The sequence below is a fragment of the Marmota monax genome, unplaced genomic scaffold (assembly GCF_021218885.2).
Source record: "Marmota monax isolate L192 unplaced genomic scaffold, Marmota_monax_Labrador192_F-V1.1 WCK01_AAM20220418_F8-fsc00017, whole genome shotgun sequence".
Taxonomy (NCBI): Eukaryota; Metazoa; Chordata; class Mammalia; order Rodentia; family Sciuridae; genus Marmota; species Marmota monax.
Window position 1 is genome coordinate 2,286,219 of NW_026695241.1, and position 21,593 is coordinate 2,307,811.

At 47.3% G+C, this 21,593-nt stretch overlaps 1 protein-coding gene across 8 annotated transcripts in view; it reads left to right on the forward strand.

The window, feature by feature from the left end:
• The window catches only part of Clmn (calmin), a 95,986-nt gene extending 83,475 nt beyond the window's left edge, over positions 1-12,511 (forward strand). For 4 of the 8 annotated variants that reach the window (XM_046440534.2, XM_058577820.1, XM_046440536.2 and 1 more), the window contains 4 exons: positions 233-293; positions 953-1,023; positions 1,414-1,510; positions 3,072-12,511. In XM_046440534.2, the coding sequence (XP_046296490.1) occupies positions 233-293; positions 953-1,023; positions 1,414-1,510; positions 3,072-3,236 (394 nt within the window). In that variant the 3' untranslated portion in view covers positions 3,237-12,511. Of the gene's footprint in view, positions 1-232; positions 294-367; positions 517-952; positions 1,024-1,413; positions 1,511-3,067 lie in introns of those variants that run through there. The other 4 variants (XM_046440535.2, XM_058577817.1, XM_058577818.1 and 1 more) reach the window with 3 other exon arrangements.
• Positions 12,512-21,593: the final 9,082 nt, after the last annotated feature.

Sequence of the window (21,593 nt, forward strand, 5' to 3'; positions counted from 1 at the left end):
GCATCCTGGCGGTGTCGCTCTGTAGTCCGTGTGTCTCTGTATCCGTCTCACTGTGCATAAGCACCCACCCACAAAGTGGGCATGTTGGATAAAAGTTGTCATTTCTGTCCCTCGGTCTGAAGTCGCCACTTGCCTGAGTGCACGCGGGGACAACTGGGGCTGGGGGTAACCATGTCACAAGCCTCGGGGAGTTCTGGGTGGTGTCAATTTAAAACATGTCTTTGTTTTTCAGGACTAGTCACAGTGACTCCAGTATTTACATTCGACGCCATACTAATAGGTCTTTGGAATCGGTTAGTATGTGAATTTATTCTTCCCCTCGGTCCCTGCTAATTAATCAATTCCTTTCCACCCTTCCTCCTCCCAGGCCTAGAGCTTTGAAATCACTGTTGAGCAACAACTATACTTTTGGATAGAAGACAAACACATTGAAACCTTGTCATTAAGCACAGTCCAATTGGATGTCCAGTTTGGGCGATAAGGGATGTAAATAAAGTGATGATTTTAAAGCCCAAAGGCCTCTTTGTTATAAAAAAAAAAAAAAAGAAAAGAAAGAAAAAAAAAAAACCACACATCCAAGACGCCTCCCTAGACCCAGCGCACACACCTAGAAGGTCCCATTCAATGACAGGGGCATAACATAGGTAGAGGTCCCTCTTGACATTTGCGGATACCCAGCCTCAAATTTCGGGGACCCGCAGCAGCCCAGCTCTGCAGCACACCTGGAAGGGGTTATGGGTGGCGGGAGGGCCTCTCCCGGTCACCCTGGAGGGCGTGGGGAAGTGGTGGGACAATGTTGACCGTTTAGCAGTTTGATTTTGGAATTAGCTGTTTGCAGTATCGAGAAAAGCCTGGCACCCTTGACTCTGTTTGAAATCATCTTATTTTCTGTTTCAGAGATTTCATCTTTACTAATTGGGTTGCGGGGTTTTGTTTATAAATTTCACTGTAGGATCATTTTAGCTATGTTCAATTGAGGAATGCCGCAGATCTGGACGACAGAAGAAACCGAATGTTAACCAGGTTGGTGGCTTCGTTCTGCTGCAAGTTTGGTGGGGTTAAAAAAAAATGTTTTTAATGAGGCATAGCCTACCTGATGGGGTGGAGATTTTATTTTCCTTCTGTGTTTTGTGGATCACAGTAATAATAACTTGAAAGAATGTAGGAAATACCTGTTCCAGAGGCTCCGAATATAAATTCAGTATGCGTGGGAGGGTGAAGCGGATATTAATGAACAGTGGTGGAGTGTGGTTTAGAAAACCAGTCAGGGCAAAGAGGAGTCTGAGTTACGAGCCGACAGCTGCATTTAAATCAAGCAGTGGCAGAAAGGAGGTACCGCCGCAGGGCCAGGCAGGAGGAGAGGGGCGGGGGAGTGGCCCCTGACAGCCTGTGTTCATTCTGTCGCCCCTGCAGGTACAATACTCAGAAGCTCACTGAGCTGATTTTACAGTTTTATGGCATCAGAGCAGACATGAAGAGGGAATGCAAACATGCCGGGATGTCCATGAAAGTATTTCTTACTGTTGGAGAACTAGCTAGCCCAATCGAATGTCGCTGAGCTGGCTGAGAAACAGCCCATGTAGAGCCCAGAGAGCAGAAACATCTCCCAGTCTGCGATGGCCCCAACCAAGTCGCAGTCATACAGGGGCTTTAATTGCTCTCTCTCCCTCCCTCCCACTCTCTCCCTATCCCCCCCAATGGCTTTGACTTGGCCTGGGAGGTTAGATAACTGGAATTGGAAGCTTCTGTCTGAATATTGCTCAATCCCCAGGAGCATGGGCCTTAGGACTCCTCCCCTCTGGCTCCTAAAAAAGAAGCAAGCCAAGCTTCCCTTGCTGGCCTGAAACGGAAATGCAAAGTCAAGTTTTTGACTAGGCTGAACAGGCTCATAGGACAACACTTGAGATAGAGCAGCCGAAAGTAAAACCCGAGGGGTGACAGATGCGGGTGTCGATCACAGGTCCACAACAAGCATTTATCACCCTTGAAATTCACTTTTTTCTATAATTTAAAAAAGAGAAATGCTGTCAGCTGATCATTATCAGCATGTGAATCACTCAGTTTGCTTATTTATTTATTTTATCGCCATTTGGAGGATGGAACCCGGGCCTCACACACTCTAGGCAAACACTCTGCCACGAGGCTGCATCCCAGCCTTTACTTTTTTATTTTGAGACAGTGTTGCTAAGTTGCACAGGCTGGCCTTGAACTTGGGGTCCTCCTGGTTCAGCCTCCCAGGTCCCTGGGGTTACAGGTGTGCATCCCGTGCTACTTGAATCACATGAATCACTCCACTCAGTTGACACCCTCCCCCCACACGTCAGGGATGCTGTCTTTTGCCTCCTCATTTCAGGCTCAGGAAGGGCCTTAGACGCTGCCACTCAGGCACCCACATCAGCCCCTCCCCCAGGTCAGCTGGACCCTCTCTTCTGCTCTGCCCTAGGCTGGCTCCCACCATCCTGCCAGCCCCTGTGACTTAGCAGGCAAAATCGAAGTGTCATTTTAAGCCCTGCGTCCTATAGAATAAAAGAGACACACCTGGCCAAAATCATATCTAATAATTCTCCTAATGGTGATATTCTAAAGCCAGAAGTGAAACTCAGGGGTGTCTTTACATGTTTCTGGTGGCCATTCTGAAATCACCTGTCACTGGGGCACTCTGCACTCCTTTTGATGGCTGAGGAGTCCCCTCCATGACTAGAAAGTAACTGGAATCTGTCAGTACCTCACTCCTTAAGGGGAGCATCCTGAGGACACTGTGATATGAAGGCAGTGTCCCTGGAGAGCTGGGGCAAGTCACCGCCCTCACAAGTCTCAGTATGCCCATCTGTGGGACAGTGCTGACCATTCCTCCCGCTTGGTGCCCAGGAGCTGAGCTGGGCAGGTGGAAGCCAGAAGGGCCACCGGGATGGCCACCCTCATCCTTGGGTCCATGCCCATGACTTGTGGCCTCCCGGAGTCATCACACCACGTCCTGGGCTCTGGGGCAGTGGGGATGGGGTCGGGGTGTGGGCCACCCTCCTGGGGCCCTGCTACTAACGGCTGTCCCCTGTCTTTCCCTCTGTAGGAAGGCCAAAAATTCTGGAGAAGCCATGTCCCTGGGCAGCCAGAGCCCACAGAGTGACTCCCTGACACAGTTTGTGCAGCAGCCGGATGTGATGTATTTTATTCTCTTTCTCTGGCTCCTGGTCTACTGCCTCCTGCTCTTCCCGCAGCTGGATGTCAACAGGCTCTGATGTGTGTGTCTGGAGAATAAAAAAGACAGGCCCCTGACCAGGGTGGGGTCTTTTTACTTAATTTTGTTTTGTGTTGGGGGTGGGGCCGCTTCTGCAGGTGGTGGAAGACCTGGGGGAGCCCAGGCCCCGCCCCCTGCTGTCCTGCTTTGCTCCTGTCCTTTCCCCTCCTTGGGGCCTGAGAGCACCTTTCCCCTTTGGCTGTGTGCTCAGAACTCAGGTGGCAGCCGCCTCCCTGGTGAGTCTTGTCCTTGTGCCTTGCTTGATCAGATGGTAAGCATCGTCACCAATATTCAGCCAACACCTGGATCTCGGCTCTGATGCATGCAGGTTTCCCAGGTCCTGGATGAACTCTAGTTACTCACCTCTCGGATGACGGTCTGCCTGATGAGGAGGAGCGTTGGTCCCCTGGGGACCTTACCTGGAAGAAGTTTCCTCCAAGTGCAGGTGTCTGGGTGAAGATGCAGGTCTGTGCACCTGCTGCAGTCTGGTGACTGGTTGCATTCGTTGGGGGAACCAAGCAGCACCGAGCTGCTGGCTCCCAGAAAGGGCACCAGGGAATGGCAGAATCAAGGAAGAAGACCAAGGCTCTGTTGTGAGCCACAGCACTTGCATTTCTCACCCTGGTTTTCTTGAAGGGGTTGGAGGAGTGAGATGCATTTTTTTTTTTTCCTGGTACTCGGGATTGAATCTGAGGGCACTCTGCTGCTGAGCCACACCCCCAGCCCTTTTTATTTTTTTGAGACAGGGTCTTGTGAAGTTGCTGAGGCTGGCCTCCAACTTGTGTTCCTCCTGCCTCAGCCTCCTGAGTTGCTGGGATTTCAGTTGAATGTCACCATATCCAGTTGAGATGTATTTTTAATTTGCTTTTGCATTGATTGGTTGGAGTTAGAACTGTGACTTTTCAAATGAAAATCATATTTTCTGTCAAGTGAAACCTAAGAGGAGCCAATCTAGACAACGTGTTCTAAACAGAGCTCTAGCTGGCTCCCAGCAGGCGGAGACCCCACTCCCACTTTGCTGATCTTCTGTGAGACCTCGGGGCCCAGCAGGGCATTGTGAAAGGTCCTGAGGAGCTTGGAGGTGGCCAGGCTAAGAACAAGTGCCCACTGTGCTGCTGGAATGCTTTGGGACATGCTGACCTCAGAATACCTGTTGTGGCCTTGGCACCCCTTGCCAGTCATCAAAACGGGTTTCTTGAAAAGTCTTTCTGGAAAGCTCCAGAGCCATGATGGAGTAGAGCAAAGCAGGTGGGTTGTAAGAAAGACAAAGACACTTCTCCCACCCTCCCATCAGATCAGCCTGGGTCCGGCTAAGACTCAGGTCAGTGAAGGCTGTTTAAGTTTCCTCTTGCCTCTGCCCTCCCCCTCGAGAGCATGCAAAGTTATGAACTCTTCCTTCCAAAGTTATGAACTCTACTCAGCAAAGACTCAGGGAGCAGTTTGTCCAGCTGAACCCAGAGAGGCACAGCAGGTTGGCCAAGGTCACACAGCCCACCTGGAATAGACTTGTCATGAGCACCCTGATGCCCAGTCCAGAGCTGTCCCTTTTTGCAGGAAACTTCTACTGTGCACATGAATGTCTTGATAAAATGACTAGGGAAAAAATGTTCTCATTCAAGCAAAACCAAATATTTGGGCACCTATCAAACTTTGTTTTGTTATCTTTTAAAAAAATTTCAATTTGTTTTTGCTGTCTTTTCCATGAGGAAGCTTTGTTCACCTTCAAGCTCAACCCCTATACCTTCTGGAACATTCTTCACACCTGTCAAGGCGTGTCATTTGACATACCAGCCTTGCTTTTACTCGGGGAATCCCATTCCTTCCTAGCAATCCAAGGACTCTCTTCTTTCAAGCAGCAGGTCTCAGATACAGAGTTCCAGCAAAACTGAAAGAATTTACACAGCATGGTGGAGCCCCTAAGGCCAAAACCTGGCCTCTGTGCCATTCTGCCTCCCTTCCCCCAAAGAATCTCAGCCTTCCAGGCAAAAGCTCTCGGAGCTTGGAGTGTCTCCATCTTGAAGGCCAGGAGCCCGTAGAAAATGAGCTAATTAATGAGCTTCCTGGCAACGTCAGAAGTTCAGAGGTACGCATAATAAAGATTATGTGTGTGATATTTTATAACCCTGGGCACCTGGACGTCTCTGCCCAAATTAAATGCCAAAGAAGAGCTGACCCAAATGTGAATCATTTTGTTTCACAGCTCTAGGCCTTGTTCAGAAGCTCTCTGCAGGCTCCCTCCCTCACCTCCTCTTTGAATGTTCTTTAAAACATCTAGTGGCAAGATGCCCAAAACTCATTTGGCTCAGGTTGGCAGTAAACTGATTTTTTAAAGGATAAAAAATTCATTTGAGTATAGGCTTATATGGAAGAAGGTGGTTATAACAGGCTGCTGGACAAGCCATCCCATTCCTTGGAGTTTTTTTTTTAATTAAAAAAAAAGGACTATCAGGTTTTTAATGAGAACTAGCAATTTCCTACGTTCTAGGCAACTTGCTCCTAGAAGTAAGCATTTTGAACACTTTGAGCTGTTCTTCTAATATTTACCTTTGCACTTCTACATAACATGCTTACACTTTATTCTTTTAATTTATTTAGAAACATCTATTGACCTGCTAATACTGCAGATGGAGGTGACACTTGTGCCCGGACCCTATAGTTAGATCATGTTCTTTGGTGCATCCAGCATTGACACTGCCATGGGCTTGTCAGGGATGTTCACTCCTGAGCCACATGTTCACTTCGGGCACATGGCCTTCCTAGTCACACTTCCCCCTTGATTCATATCCTCTCTCTGCCCTGCCCCACCCTCCCTCCCTATCTCTCTTTGGAGTGACATTCTTCAGTAACCCGAGAAAGGGAACATGGAAAGTATATTGTTGCAAATATTTTGAGATTTTTTTTTTTGCATGACTTAAAATGCAAAATGCATTTGTGCAAATGTGGCTGAGCAGAGAACTGCAGTTACAAAATACACCCCTCCCCGCCACCTGTGGTTGTTGACCTCTGTGATGCCTTTGGACTCCCATGTGACTTGGTTTTCTCCTCTCCCTGGAAACACTGAAGAATGCTTTGTTCTTGGTGTCCTGAACTGTCATGATGGTGTCACATCTTTGCTATTATACTTTGTGCTGAGCCCTAAGAGAAAGGTCTTAAGTTTTCTCGAAATTATTTACATTCTTTCATTCTGATCTGTCATTCCAATATAGGACCTCTCCAACTAATCTTCTAATGTTTTTATCTTTTTAATTTCTCATCTCTATTTTTTGATTTGCTTTCAGGAAAATATATTCAATTTTATGTTGATTTCCAAAACTGTTCATTGTTCTGGGTTTTGTTTTGTAGTGTTTTGTTCTTGATTCAGGAATGCAGATCCTATTGCCCTATGGATGTTATTGTTGGTGTTGTTTTGTTTTGTACTGGGGATTGAATCCAGGGACACTTTACCCCACTGAGTTACATCCCCAACCTTTTTTTTTTTTTTTTTTTGAGACAGGGTCTCCTAAGTTGCTGAGGCTGGCCTTGAACTTGTGATCCTCCTGCCTCAGCTTCCTGAGTTGCTGAGATGACAGGTGTGTGCCACCACGCTCGGCCAATAATAGTGTTTGGGAGGAAGTTCTTTTCTGCTTCCTATATTGCTTTAGCTTCCTCTAAGTTTCCTTCCTCTTGTTTTGGTCTCTGTCTTTATCTTTCATGTTCCAAGTTTTTCTCTAGTATCTGGTGATTCTGTGGATCTATCTGTTCATGTTTAAAAGCGGATGCTCAGGAAGCTGTGTGTCAACTAGTAGGTTTTCTCTAGTCCACGAGGACTGGACTGGACTTTGGAGAATCCTGTGTCAGTATTTGCACATTCTTTCTCTGCGGCCCGATCCATTTCTTTAGAGAGCTTTTCACTCTTCCTCTGCCTGGGAAGAGGGACTCACACGGGGCTGCTATTAGTCTATGAAATGCCCTTGTGCAGTTTTAAAAACAAGTGTCCCTCTGGGCAGAAGCCACTACGGCACTTAGCCTGACTGGCAGAGCATACCCTTCATCCCTTTCTCTGAGAGGGTGCAGCCGTGAGGTAGGGCAAAGCTTGAGGGAGAGCCCAAGCTGGACTTCAACTCCCGCTTGCCCCCCGGCCTGGGTGTTTGTTCTGTGCCACAACTGTAAGGCCATCTGCACCCAAGACCCGTTGCGGTGCTGGAGTTCTGGCCCAGCAGGCGGTCTCAAGGCCAATCAGTGGCTAGTCCACTAAGTTGCTCCCGCCTTTGCTGTGTGTGGTGTCCCTGGGTTGGAGCTTCTCTTATTTCTCCATGGTGTAGGAGCAGAGGGGACATCTGGCTGCATGGGAGGGACAGGAGGCCTGGGAGTCCACAAATGTGCCTCTCTCCAGCCCTGTGTCTCGCCCCCACCTTTCCTGGATGCCGATGCAGTGGCTCAGTGGCCTCCCCCTATAGGCACCTGGTACCCCTCCGCCCTCCTCACTTCCCATCAGCTCTGCCCCTGCTGTGGATGGATTGGCGTCCAGGGCCTGCGGCTGTCTTCTCCCACCCTGGATCTTCATGGCTGTGCAGCTGTCTTTCCTTGGCTCTTATTTCTGTAGAGTTTCATGACAGAAGAAGTGAGCCCTGTGCTCCGTACACTGTCTTGATCTGCAAACCCCTTTGAATTTCCAATGGTTGACTCTGTGGCTCGCTGCTCTGCCAACTGCTCTGTACCTCTCTGCATCTCCCTGAGGCCATAACAACATCCGGGTTGCTGATCTGTACGATGCCCAGTACAGGAGAGGGTGAGCTGACCCTCCAGCTCTGCTCGAGGCTGCCATTCAGGTGGCTCTTTCTTCCCCTTCCTTCCCCCGGTTCTGTCACTCAGCCCCAGTAAACCACGCTAGATCTCCGCATGCTCACAAGGCCAGGCTGTGTGGTGGTGTTTCCAGGTTTTCTGGAAGTAGACCACGCTGGTGTTTGCCATCGAACAAACAGGGTCCTCTGCGGGCTGGAGTGTGGAACATGAGCCGGATTTCCTCATAGGAGTGTGTGCCAGAGCTGGTGATCACAGAGCTGTTGGGGGCAGCCTGGCCACACCTGACCTTTCTGGTCAGATGAGCTTCCCCCAGAGGTCAGCCCCAGTAAGTACACCCTCATGGCTCCATGAGCTGCCACCCAGGACATGGCTTCCCTGCTCCTGGGGTTCAGCTGGAAAAACTGCTGCCAAGAGTCCCTCCTGAGGCGGCTCACCTGCCCTTCACAAGGGTGACATAAGTGGGACAGCCACAGGGGTCATGTGAGGGCTCAGCACCTCCTATAAGAAATGAGGAGGCTGTGATGGGAGGCTTGCAGGAGCCCGAGTTCAAGACCAGTCTGGGCAACACAGTGAGACCCCATTACAAGAATAAATAAAACTAAAGATGACTCATCACCCTGCTAACTAGTGACTCTGGGATGACCATTTGCATTTCCAATTAAGTTTTCTACAAACTTTTAGCCTCCAACAGAAGCCAGAGTAAATGAGTAGAGACGGTGTCCTCCTGGGTGTCAGAAGCAGTCACGGATTCTTTGGAGAGGAAACTTCTTTCTGTGATTCTATCCTCAGAGTGACCTGAAGTCTTTCACACCAGCTTAGTTTTCCCAGCGCTCCAGCAGGGCTCCAGAGCCTGCTGGAGCATTGAGACCTGACCCTCTCTCCTTCCTGCTGGAGGGACTGCCCTGGGTCTGCACCGAATGGCCCACCTGGACTCTTCCATGGAGCTCCGCACCCTGAAGTCCCAGAAAAGGGCTTTGCCGGAGCTTCAAAAGCTTCCCGGCAGTGGTTTTTCCAGGAACAAGGGTGTGCGGGTCTCTGCAGGGCCCAGCGTGTTCTCTTCCCCAGCCCCACACGGTCCCTGCTGACACCCCATTTAGAGAAGGTGGAGCATCCCGGCTACGGCTGCAGTTTGCATCTGCCACCAGCCCAACCAGCAGTGGGGGGGCTGCTCTCAGGACAAGGCCCAGGACCTAGGATGGGCAGTAGAAGTTGGGAGTTGGTGCTGGTGGAATCTTGTTTATTTGCTAAAAATTGCCACAGGGTGTTTCCCTTACCCAGTCGGCCACAGTGGGGGAGTAGAAAGGAGACACAGCCTCGCTGGTGCTCTGGGGAGCTTGAGGGGCCTTTGTGCCCCTGCCTCTCACCAGGCTTCCCCCAGCTGGTGGAAGTGAGCCCGCGGCTGAGGACCCTGGGCTTCGCAGGAGTTGCATGGGGCCCCTCCACTTCCCTGGCACGCGGGCCCCAGTGAGCACCAGCCCTCCTCGCCCTGGTTTGTAAGAGCCCCTCAGCGGCCTTGGCCTTCGGTGGCCTTGGCCTTGCCATTCTCCCTGGCTGTGTAAAGGACAGGGCTTGTGGTGAGCTGGCGTGACCTCAGAGGCTGAGCTCCTGGTTCTCAGAGTTGGCAGAAGTTACCAGAGCCGTTGAGCTGCCTTTCCAGGGTTGGTAGCCTCTGCAGTGCCGAGAAGGCTGACTTGGTTGTGTCCGGAGCCTGTTCTGAGGTTCTTGCTCAAAACACCAGGCAAGCGGTTCTGCCCAGCCCCGGCCATAGCAGCCGTGCACCAGGAAACATTCTCATCAGGGAAAAAGACAACCAGTATTTTGTGCTCGCTGGCCAAGCTGTTTTTAAATACAGGCCTCAACACCCGCAGCCTGATCCTGCTGCTAACCTGTTTAAATCCTTGACATGCTGATGGCCCATCTAGCTTCAGCTAACCAGGCCGTCCTTAAATGAACCCTCTCTTGTTGTTGTTTTTTTCTACCCGTCCTTTCTTCCTTCCCTGGGAGGCACATACAATAGGGAAAGTGGGCATATTGGGAAGTCAACCAGATCTAGATCTGTGTCCTCACTGTCACCTGATGCCTGGGTGACCTTGGGCAGATTGACTGCTGAGCTGGTTTGTAGTGTAGGCACTCAGCACACATTTCTCAAAGAACAAATACCTTCCTTGCGAGCTGTAAAGTTGTAGCCTGCCCAGTAGCTGCCAGTTCTCCATTTCCCTCCTCTCCAAGCACTGGCTACATCTCCTTGCCAACATTCCATTACCCAAGGCTTCTGTCCACCTCTCTCCAATTCACCGCCCTGTTGCTGGCTGTCCTGCTTCTAATCCAGCTGAGGAAGTTGAAGCCATTGTGTATCCATTGATGGGACCCTCCCAACAATCATGGGAGGAAACTAAAGCACAGGCCGGAAGAATAACAAGGTCACATCCTGGAGCTAGTAGTTGGCAGAACCAGGAATGTAGGGCTTATTTTCAGACATTAATGTTCACAATTAACATCACTGCTTAGGAAAGAAAGTGATCCCCCTAATGAAATTCTGATCCTTCATGACACTGGCCTAGTTGGACCAGTGTTGGATGGACATGCTCTGTACTGGGAAGGTGGACACGTGTAGTAATCACACTGCTGTTTCCTTCCTCGAAGTCTTCTCCCCAGTCCCCAGGTTTTCACACTGGGACTCCCAAACCCAACTGCTTAAATCTCTCCTTCAGAAATTCATGGTTTAGCCTACAGTTGCAAATTTGCAACCAAAATTTCTGCCTCTAAACAGCCTTTACCAGTGAAATCTCAGTGTCTAATATCAAACACAGTTCATCAGTGACTTGAGTTTAATGGTACCTCCTGTCCCTAATGGTTCCTCTCTCCTGCACATGGTTTTCAGAGTCGAAACGAGGCTTTCTCCTTTGAAAATCCAAGCAGAAAAGGCACAGGTGGAGCATGATTAAAATGGTGGCTGAAGACCATGAGTGACTTAAATGAAGTCATAATTGGTTGGGGTCTCAGATAGGGATCATGATTTTTTTAAGTTTAAAAGTCATGATTTTTGCATGGTTATAAAAAAAAAAAGAAAAGATGTCATTTGATAGGTTTATGCTATTTGTCACTGCTTCTTCTAGTTGCATCAAAAGTCAATAGCACATTATCTATAAGACCATGCTGTGAGGAAGGATAGCCACAGGACACTGGTATTCCTAAATGTCATGCAACAGTCGAGATACTTTTGAAAGGAATCTGAGGTAGTCTGCAGTCTAGAGAGCTGACATTGCCCAAAGTGAGACATCATTGGCCATGGCCTCAGCGACCCACATCCTAGTCAGGGCTCACCTGCAGACACCCTGGATAGTTCCCTGACCTCTCTAGGTTGGAAATTGGAAGACCTCTTATAAAAAGTTCTTTCTAGGTTTAAAAATCCAAAGGTTGGCAAGATAGTTCTTTGTGTTTATTTCTGTGTTGATCTCACCATTGGCCTATGTGCTGGAAATGTGCACTTCTGTATATAAGTGAACGCCAAAGCTCAGAGCATTGCTTCCTGTTCATATCTGACAAAGAGTGCCTTAGGGAAGAGTTTGCAATAGCAGAAGGTCATCTGGTAGAAGGTTTGGGATGAAAGTTTGGTGTAGAACCTGGGGACCTACTTCCTTGGGTTTCCAGAACTAATTTGGTCTCCTTAAGTTAAAACAGCAGCTGACATGGTTTCCCAGGGGATTTCTTTTAAATTAAAAAATTCAGCTGCAGAAATAAATAGCTGTACCCAACCAGACCTTTCCACTTTTGGCCTCTGTCCTCTTTTTCTAGTAGTGACTCAAAAAGGCTCAATTTCTGCTCAGAGTCAGTGCTGTTTGCATTTGAGTTCCCTCAAGCCTGGGCTGGCCTGTGGAGGGAGCAGCTGTCTGTGTCAAGACCCTTGCTCTTTGCCCTTGAGATTGGACCAAGATGATGCCTGTATCACTTGCTCTGGCGCTGACACTGTAGGGAACATGGCCAGCCCTACTGAACACTGTTGGACCAGGTTAAACCTGGAGATGGGTTTCTTCAGAGCTATTATCCTGGAGGTTAGCAGGTATTTCGTTTTGGGGGATCTGTGATATATTTAGCAGATTTAATGTTTCTTTAATGTCATGGCAGGACTTCATTGACTGTGTCTGAAAACTTTTACTGAGAGCTTCAGGAGAAATATGGAGGAAAAAAAAGTGAAATGTTATTTTGTAGTACAAGGATTATTTTGTCTATTTAGAATATATATATGGCTGTAGCTTTGTAAAAAAAGGGATCTTTGATTAAAAATTGTATGAATGTGCACTCTTATTTATTGATTATTGTAAATTAAGATATAAATGGCTATTTGCATAATTTATCCCTGTGGGAAATTAACTGGAGTATTTGTTATTTGACAGTTTTCTATCAAGGAATATAGGCTTGGTGCTACGATGAATGATCTTGTGAAATTTCATGTATTCTTATGAAAATTTTTGGATATAAATTTCCTGAAATGACTGTGTCATTGATAACATTTATTTCCGTGTGTGTGTGTGTGTGTGTGTGTGTGTGTTTACAACCAGAAATGACAGTGCCTTTCCTTTGAAATAGTACTTTATGGGCTGGGGTTGTGGCTCAGTGGTAGAGCACTTGCCTCACACATGCGAAGTACTGGGTTCGATCCTCAGTGCCACATAAAAATAAATAAAGATATTGTGTCCATCTACAACTAAAAAATACTCTAAAAACAAGCAAGCAAGCAAGCAAGAAAGAATACTTTACCCAGGCGAGGTGAACCAGTGGCCTTGGAGTCGTAGGGAATGTGTTCTTGAACTAACTGGCTTTGAGCCTTTGCATGTGAAGCTCCAAGAAGAAACAATAGTGGCATCTCGTCCATCAGTGTCTACGGGGATTGTCCCAGGGATCCCCTCACTTAGCAAAATCCTTGGACACTCAAGTTCCTTCTAACTGGCCTGGTATTTGCATACAAACTATGCCCTTCCCCACCCCCTTATACTTAAATCTTCTCCAGATTACTTATAGCAGCTAATCCAATGTAAAGACTTAGTGAGGAATTGCTATACTGTATTCTTTAGATTATGTTGAGGAAAGTTTGTGTTCAAAAAAGATGTAATTTTAAGATGTATATTTATATCACTATAAATAAATATATTATTGTAAATATATGTGTGTACAGGCACACACATATATTTTTTTCTTTTAACCCCAGTGGGTTGAATCTTCTGATTCAGGACCCTCAGGGGCCGAGGGCCGGCTGCGGTAGCAATGGTGGCTGCTTGGCTCTGGAGATTGACGGCCTGGGTTTGAATCCTGGCTCTGTCGTTCATGAGCCACGTGACCTACAGTAAATTATTATCATTGCCTGGATTTTCCAGAAAATAAAACCTGGGTCAAAGCTCATGTGGTGAGACATCTTTGGGGGCTGCTTTAGTGAAAGCACAGTGAGCAAGGTCAGGGACGTGGAAGAGGAGTTTAGGGACACAGAGCAGGCAAGTCAGTTGGCGCCTTGTGGGATGTGGCAAGGACTCTGACCTTTACCCTGGGATCCACTGGAGGGTTTTGAGGATGTGTCAACTCACATTTAACAGGCCAACCCTGGCTGTCATGAGAACAAGGGCAGAGCCCAGGGCCCCCCAGGACTCTGTGGCAACGATGCAGGAAAGAGCTGGCCATGGGGCAGCCCCGGGTGGGGCAGCCAGGTCCCTGAGCGAGCTCTGGATGGATTCTGAACGGCGGTCCTTCGGGTTTGCTGATGGATGGGGTCTGGGGACGGGAGTCTCCGGGTTTGGGCCCGAGCAGCTGGAAGGGTGGCAGCACAGCTCACTGAGATGGGAAACATGAGGAGCAGACGAGGGCGGAGGTTGGGAGTCGGCGGTGCTGAGCTGGGGACGTCAGTTAGGCCTCCTTCCCCACACCTGCCTGGGGAGGTGACTCGCCTGTCCACACTGTGCGGGGCCAGCCCCTGACCCTGAGTGGTCTGCTGCTGTGCCTAAGATTGGGGCGTGGGAATGGCAGTCAGGTTTGGGAATCCCAGGTCCCCAGTGTACCCAAGGCTGCCATCCTGTGTCCCCTCATTGGCCTCTCTGTCCCCGTCCCTCCCCTGCTCCTCCTGCCTTCACTCACCTGCCACCTCTACATTTTCAGTGTTTCTAATAGACATTGGGGCCGTCACAAACCTCTCTTAACCTTGTGAACATCAGATCATCTGGCCACATTAAAGAGAGAGGGACAGACGGGGCGGATACAGCAGAGGAAGACAAATCCAGCAATTTGGTGGTCAGATCTGTGACCAGCTGTGCATGATTCTGTTTCAGCTTGGTGGCGTGGGTTTCATTCAGGACAGGCTGGCTATGCCATAGAACATGGCAGTTGTGAAGATAGAGTGATATTTTCTATTAATTACTGTAACATTTAGGACTGGTTCCAGCTGCATGTGACAGACCCCCCCCCCCCAAAAAAAAAAAAATCAATGGCTTAAATGCTCTAGAAGCTTATTTCCTCTCAAGAGAGGCACTGGACCAGGTACGGCAGCTGCCTGCCCTCCTCGCTGCTTCCAGAGCTGCTCCAGTGTGTCACCCCTAGACTTGTCCCCATGGTCCAAAATGGTGACTACACACCCAAACAACAGAACCAGTTTCCTTGCTGCAGAGTGTAGGAACAGCAGTCACGAGCTGCCCCTGTCCTGGAAGGCGCCCAGAGGAACTGCACAGCACATCAGCCTGCATGTCATTGTCGGAGCTCAGCCACTGGCCACGGCTGCTCAGGGGGAAGGACCTTGCCCTTTGCTGGACACAAGGCCAAGTGCATTACAAATGAGGAGGTGGGTGGATGGGCACAGGCTGCTAGTAGGCTGGGAGACGCTTGCTTGGGTCCTGGTTATCAGGGTTGGCCAGCTGTGGGCAGCTTGTGGGAGGCCTGCTGGACTCACGGGGCTGCGCTGTGGGTAGAGATAGGACTGAGGGGGAAAGTCCATTCTCAGCTGAAGTCCCCCAGGAGCTGGCGAGGAAGGCGATGCACAGGGAACATGACTACGACTTGCCAAGCACTGTCCCCGCTGCTAGCCCACGGACACAGTCAAGACTCCCTTGAGTGCTACAGGGTGGTGCGTCCTGCCCATGAGAAGGGCGAGCCTGGAAAAAAATGCATGAATGAAGATACCAATGCAGAGCTGGAACAGAAGCTTGGCGCTGCCGGAACTGTCCCTGAAAGCAACCCCTGGCTCGTATTCTCTCGGGGCTCACAGACATCCCAGGGGAAGAGCGCCTGCCAGGGGGCTGGTCTGGTGCCCTCACCCTGCGCTGGGCAGAAAACTGGCCAGGAGAGCCTCCTTCTTCCTCCTGACCCAGCAGTCAAGCGTCAGGGACCTCAGACAAGCTGCAACTTGCCCAAACCTCCATTTCCCTGGACTCTGAGATGGAGATCACAGCAGTAGCCCTGCCGTGGGGACTGAAATGAGCTCCTGTCTATAGAACACCCAGGGGGTAACCCAAGCCAGTGTCTGGGCCATTAGAATGGAGCCCCTTCCTTTCCCTCTAAAGCTTGGCCCCCTCCCTCGCTCGGGAGTCATTATTCCCAGGTTTTTTTTCTGACTCTTCCATAACCCTGGGAATGTTCCTGATAGCCTAGAATTTTCTAGACTGGCAGCTTTCCCACAGTGCAGTCTTCTCTGGCCCAACTACCCCACCAGTGGGGCCCCAAGCCCTGGCAGTTGGAGAGCTTCCTAAAATCTGGGGAGGGCTTCCTAAAATCAAAGATCATGGAGAGAAATTAAAGTAAGACTTCCCAAACTGTGTGGGATGAAGGGCTTTAAGAAGAAGAGGTTCCAATTTGTGGCGGACCAATACTTCTGTAAAATTCAGTGAAAATGATCTGAAAAGAATTGAAATTTTAAAAATGACAATACAAATCCCCAATTTTTCTTACTGAGTCAATGTACATAAAATGATGCCCTTAGCCTCTCAGAAAGTGTCTACATGCTTACTGTCAATTAGTGACCTTATCTTGTGAAGACCCCAAAACCCACAGAGATTGAGAAACCACATTTTAAGAGGTATTGCCTTGAACAGTCTGTACTTTCTACTTTCTAAAGGAAGTCGTGCTCTTCTTCTTTTTTTCAAGACAAGCAAAGCTCTGTTGTGTGACATTAGATATTATAGAGAAGCCACTACTTCCCTAAATTCCATGTCTCAGCTCATGGGTTTATTTTCTAATTTTTCAGTTTGCAATCAAAAGTTGCAAGGTACTTGCTGATGTGTTTTCTATTTTTTTTTAAGAGAGAGAGAGATAGAGAGAGAATTTTTTAATATTTATTTTTCAGTTTTCGGTGGACACAACATTTTTATTTTATTTTTATGTGGTGCTGAGGATCGAACCCAGCGCCCCACGTATGCCAGGCGAGTGCACTACCGCTTGAGCCACATCCCCAGCCCCGTGTTTTCTAATTTTGTTATTGTTTTTTAATTTATTTATAATTTTTAAAGGTTTATTTTTAGTTGTAGGTGGACATAGTACCTTTATTTTATTTTCATGTGGTGCTAAGGATCAAGCCCAGTGCCTCATGCATGCTAGGCAAGCACTCTACCTCTGAGCCACAACCCCAGCCCCTAATTTTGTTTTGATGATACCCCTGTAGGGTCTATGGAGTCAAGGGCAATGACTTTTTATAACTGGACTGATGAAGATCGTGGATAGTGGTGATGATGATGGGGCGGGGTAGGAGGCACGAGGAGGCACTTTCTCCTTGCTGCACATGCTGGCTGGCTGACGGCCCGCTCCGCCTTGCTGGGTTTACCGAGTGCCCTCGGGAACCACAGGTGCACTGTCCCACACAGCTGTGGCCAGTTTACTGTAAGCCTCCTTGCTGAGCACAGCCATGGCAATCAGGCCTAACTACCACGAGAAGAGTCACTTCTGCCAAGGACCCAAGGCTTCTGGGGATCCATTTTGTCCACTGTCACACTGGACGCAGGCAATAGCCCAGCTTCAGTAAGCTGTCATCTTCCAGCATTGCCAAGGCACCAGGCAGGCTGAACCAAAACAGACCCCCCAACCCCCTGACACTGTGACCCAAGAGCCCTGGACACAAATCAAGAGGCGGCAGGGACCTCTGCATTGCCTGTTCTAGCACGTGGGATCGGGGCTGTCACACACCAAAGACCAGTGAGACAAGTGCTTGGCATCTGATATCATCAGTAGATACCCCAGTACATGAATGCTATGGGGAAATGTTTAGCTTTTCTTAATCTAGGAAGAAATAACCATTTTCACTTTTATTGTCTGATGAATGGGACCAACCTCTATGCTGCCTCCTCTTCCCCAGCACTTTCTATCATTTGTATTTTAAGGTCAAAATTAAAAGCTAGTTCATCTCTGGGACCGTGGGCCTGATACATTTGGCCCTGTGTAGCTGTACATTGTAGAATCGGACTATAGCTCTTCACTAGAGAGAGTCACTTGTCCACCCAGTAACTGACAGGGGAGGTCCGGAGGGGCCGTGGCTCTGTCATATCACCAATGTTCCGGGTTTCTTCTGTTTTCTGTCTTCTGCTTTCCCCATCATGGTCTCTTCTGATCAAAAGATGGACTGCACCCCAGTCCCATGACCGTGGGCCAGGAAAGTAGAGGAGACTGCCGGAGAAATAAAGCATAAACTCTGGGAGATTTTCATAGAAGTTCCATTGGCCAACACTGAGGAATATGGGCAGCAACGGAGGCTGGGAAATGTACTTCTGTAGCTAAGAACATTGATGCCCTCAAAGAAAATTTCTGTTAATAAGGAGGAAGGAAGGGGGAAGAGTGGGAGGTAACAGGTGGTGTCTGCTCATCTCTTCTTTGGCATCTTGGAGAATGGGTCATCTCATTATCTTCCCAGCAGGACACTGAATAACAATGACCCCTTAAGTGCCTATGACAAACCAGAAAGTGTGTCAGCCCTTGACACCCATTTTTTCCTTTGATCTTTGCAATAACCCTGAAGGTGGGTGATTACATCCCCATTTTCCAATGGAGGTTGGGAAATGTGTCTTGAAAGGAGACGTGACAAGCTCAGCGTTTTAACCCTGGGCTCTCAACTCCTGAAGCCCACCTTTCCACTATGACTCAAGTGTCCATCTTGATCATGGCCCCAGGAGGAAGGTCCAGTACTGAGAGTCGTTCTCGCTAGAGATCCTGCCAGTCCAGCACCCCATGTCACCTGGGTGGGTTCCTCTGCTGCTTTGTTCCAGGGGTCAGCCCACCAAGATAGACAATGTGCTGTCCAGTCTCACGTGACCATATGCTGTGTTTTGGAGTCTGCAAGCTGTTTGGGAACAGTTTCTGTCAGCCCAAGTGCTGGGAAGCTCATCTTTCTGTTTCTTGGGATCCAGTGACGCCTGAGTCTTGGAGAAATTGATGAGTCAATGTCCTTAGTTCCCAGTAAGAGACGTGCATTGTAGATGGTCACACAGAAAAGGAACAAATAACACAGCTGTGTCCAGGAAACAATATCACTAGGTTCCTTGTTTGTTTATTCTGTTTATATCATCAAAGGCTGTAAGTTCCTCCCAACAAACTAAATAGGTAAATAAAGGATGAAGGGTCCCTGGTAGGATTGCGGAAAGAGGTCGGGGGAGGAGACTGGAGGTTCTAAAACTTCCAGCACAACAGCAGCTCTGAAGAGGAAAGCCTTGCGGGTCCGACCACCATGCCTCAGGCAAAGCTGCCAAGGTACCCCTGCCGCCCTTCAGCACCAATGTCATGGACTTCTCCCTAGAGCTGGGTGCTCTTGCCACCACCAGGCCAGCAGAAAAATGCAGAAGCCATGAGAGTCTGTTTTCTCATCTTGGCCACTTCCACATCTGTCTTACGTGGGTATGTCGTACCTGTGAGTTTTCATTCCTATCTTGGAAAACTGGACTCAAATATGCAGAAGTATCTAACTAGGGGAAGGTGATTCAAATATGAGGGATCAGCAGCTTGAGGATCCTGTGTTGATGGAATGGTTGTGTATCTTGACCATAGCAATGTCAACATCCTGCCTGTGATCTTAGGCTCTAGTGTCACCAGGTGTTACTATTGGGGGCAATGGTAAATGGAACTCAGGGTCTCTCTGATTAGTTCCCACAACTACATGAAATCTACAATTATCTTAATACAAAAAAAAGTTTAAATGTGAAAGACACTACTAAGAGAATGAAAAGCCACAGTCAAGGAGAAAACTTTTAAGAAATATATGAAATAGAACTTGTATCCAATACATAAAAAAAAAAACCTTCAAACTCAATGGAAAACATGAACACAATTGAAAAGTAAGGTAAAGATCTGAATAGACATGCAACAGAGATATACAACTGTCAAATAAGCATATCAAAAGATGTTCAACATGGTATTTTGTTAAAGAGTTACAAAATCAAAACAACAATGAGATATCACCTGGTAAAGTAGCTAAAATCCAAAATGTTGACACCAAATGTCAGGAAGGACATGCGGCAAGAGGGATTGCCACTCACTGTTGGTGAAACGAAATAGGACAGTCACTTGGGAAGTCAGTTTGGCAATTTCTTACAAAACTAAACATACTCTTTCCGTAGGATGTAGCATTTACCAAAATGAGTTGAAAATCTGTATCTACACAAAACCTTATACATTCATTTTTATAGCTTAATGTCATTTCCCAACCCTGGAACCCACCTAGATGATGTCCTTAATGGGCAAACATATAAACTGTGGAACATTTGTGCAATGACATGTTATTCAACTACATAAAGAAATAAGCTACTGAATCATGAAAGTAAACTTCCATGAAGGAAACTTAAATGCTTGTCTTTCATTGAAAGAAGCCAGTCTGCAAAGGCTACACACTGCAGGATTCTAATCATGTGGTGTCTGGAAAAGGTAAATTTATGGAAGATAGTAAGAATAGGAAGATCAGTGATTGCAGAAGTTGACTGGGGAGGGATGAAAAGGCAGAGTACGGGGTTTTTAGGGCAATGAGTTTATGAGACTGTAATGGTAGGGACACATCATTATGCACTTGTCACAGGCCCTAGAACTACACCACATGATGAGTGAATCCTAATGCAAACCATGGACTTTGATTAATAATAATGTATCATTATTAGTGCATCAACTGTATCAAATGCATCACCCCTAATGCAAGATGTTAACAACAGAAGAAGCTATGATGGATGGTATATTAGAACTCTCTGGACTTTGTGCTTAATTTTTTGTTAACTTCAACATTGTCTAAAAATAAACTTTCTTTTCTTTCCCTTTTTTTTTTTTTTGATGGAGTCTTGCTGTGCTGCCAGACAGGCCTCCAATCCTGGCCTCAAGCGATCCCCCCATCTCTCAGTCTCCTGAGTACCTGGGACTACAGGCATGAGCCTTGTGCCCAGCTGAGTTTAATATTTTATAAAAAGAGAGAATCATGACTATGATAGGAAGTTGCTATAGAATTACATAAAAGGTAGAGAGCTGCTCCTTTGCCTAGAGAGAAAATATGTATAGCCAAGTCATGTCAGAGAAAAGCAAGTAGATAAAGAAAATGTTGTACATTTATACTAGATAAAGAAAATGTAGTACATTTATATTGTTTATATACACACACACACACATATATATATGCATGTGTATCTGTGTGTGTGTGTGTGTGTGTAAACACACACATACACAGTGGTGTACTACTTAGCCATAGAAGGAAATCCTGTCATTGGATGACTTGGGTGAACTGGGAGGACATTTTGCTAAGTGCAATAAGCCAGCGGACAGACACACACCACATATTCCCACTCCTGTGGCATCTAAAACAGTCAAACTCATCAAAACAGAGAGTAGATTCATGATTGCCAGGAGCTGGAGGAGAACCGAGTTGGGGGCAGGTTGGTCAAAAGTTACCAAATTCCAATTAGAAAATGTAGTAGTTTCAAGAGATCTATTACACAACCCAGTGACAATAATTAATAACAATATATTCTTGAAAAATGCTAAAAGAGATTTTAAGTGTTCTCATTATAAATGATAGCCTTATAAGATAATGCATATGTTAAAAACTGTATTTAACTAATCTACAATAAATATATTCTTTAAAACATCATATTATACTGAGGAGGCTGAGGAAGGAGGATTGCAAGTTCAAGGTCAGCCTCAGCAACTGAACAAGGCCGTCTCAAAAAAAAAAAAAAAGTTGGGGATATGGCTCAGTGGCTAATTGCCCAAGACAAACAAACAAATAAAATGTTATATATGATAAGTACATACAAATTTATCTGTCAATTGAAATAAAGTAAAAAATAATAAAAAACACACACCAATAAGAAAAAAAAAGAAAGAAGCCAATACAAGGGCAACAACAGTAGCTAAAGAAATGGAAGTTACAGGAACACTTTACACATCTTCCATCAACAAAATGTAAATTAGGGTGCTACTTCACGTGTGTCAAATTAGCACCCGCTGAAGAGCCTGGCACCTGGTGTTCAGCAAGCTGTGAGGAGGGCATGCAGCGAGAGGATCCCCTGCTGGTGGCAGTGCCTGTAATAAACACTCCTGCCTGTCACATGGTGAGCCAGAGCCACAGAGATGTTGGTGTCCTTTGTGCAGATAA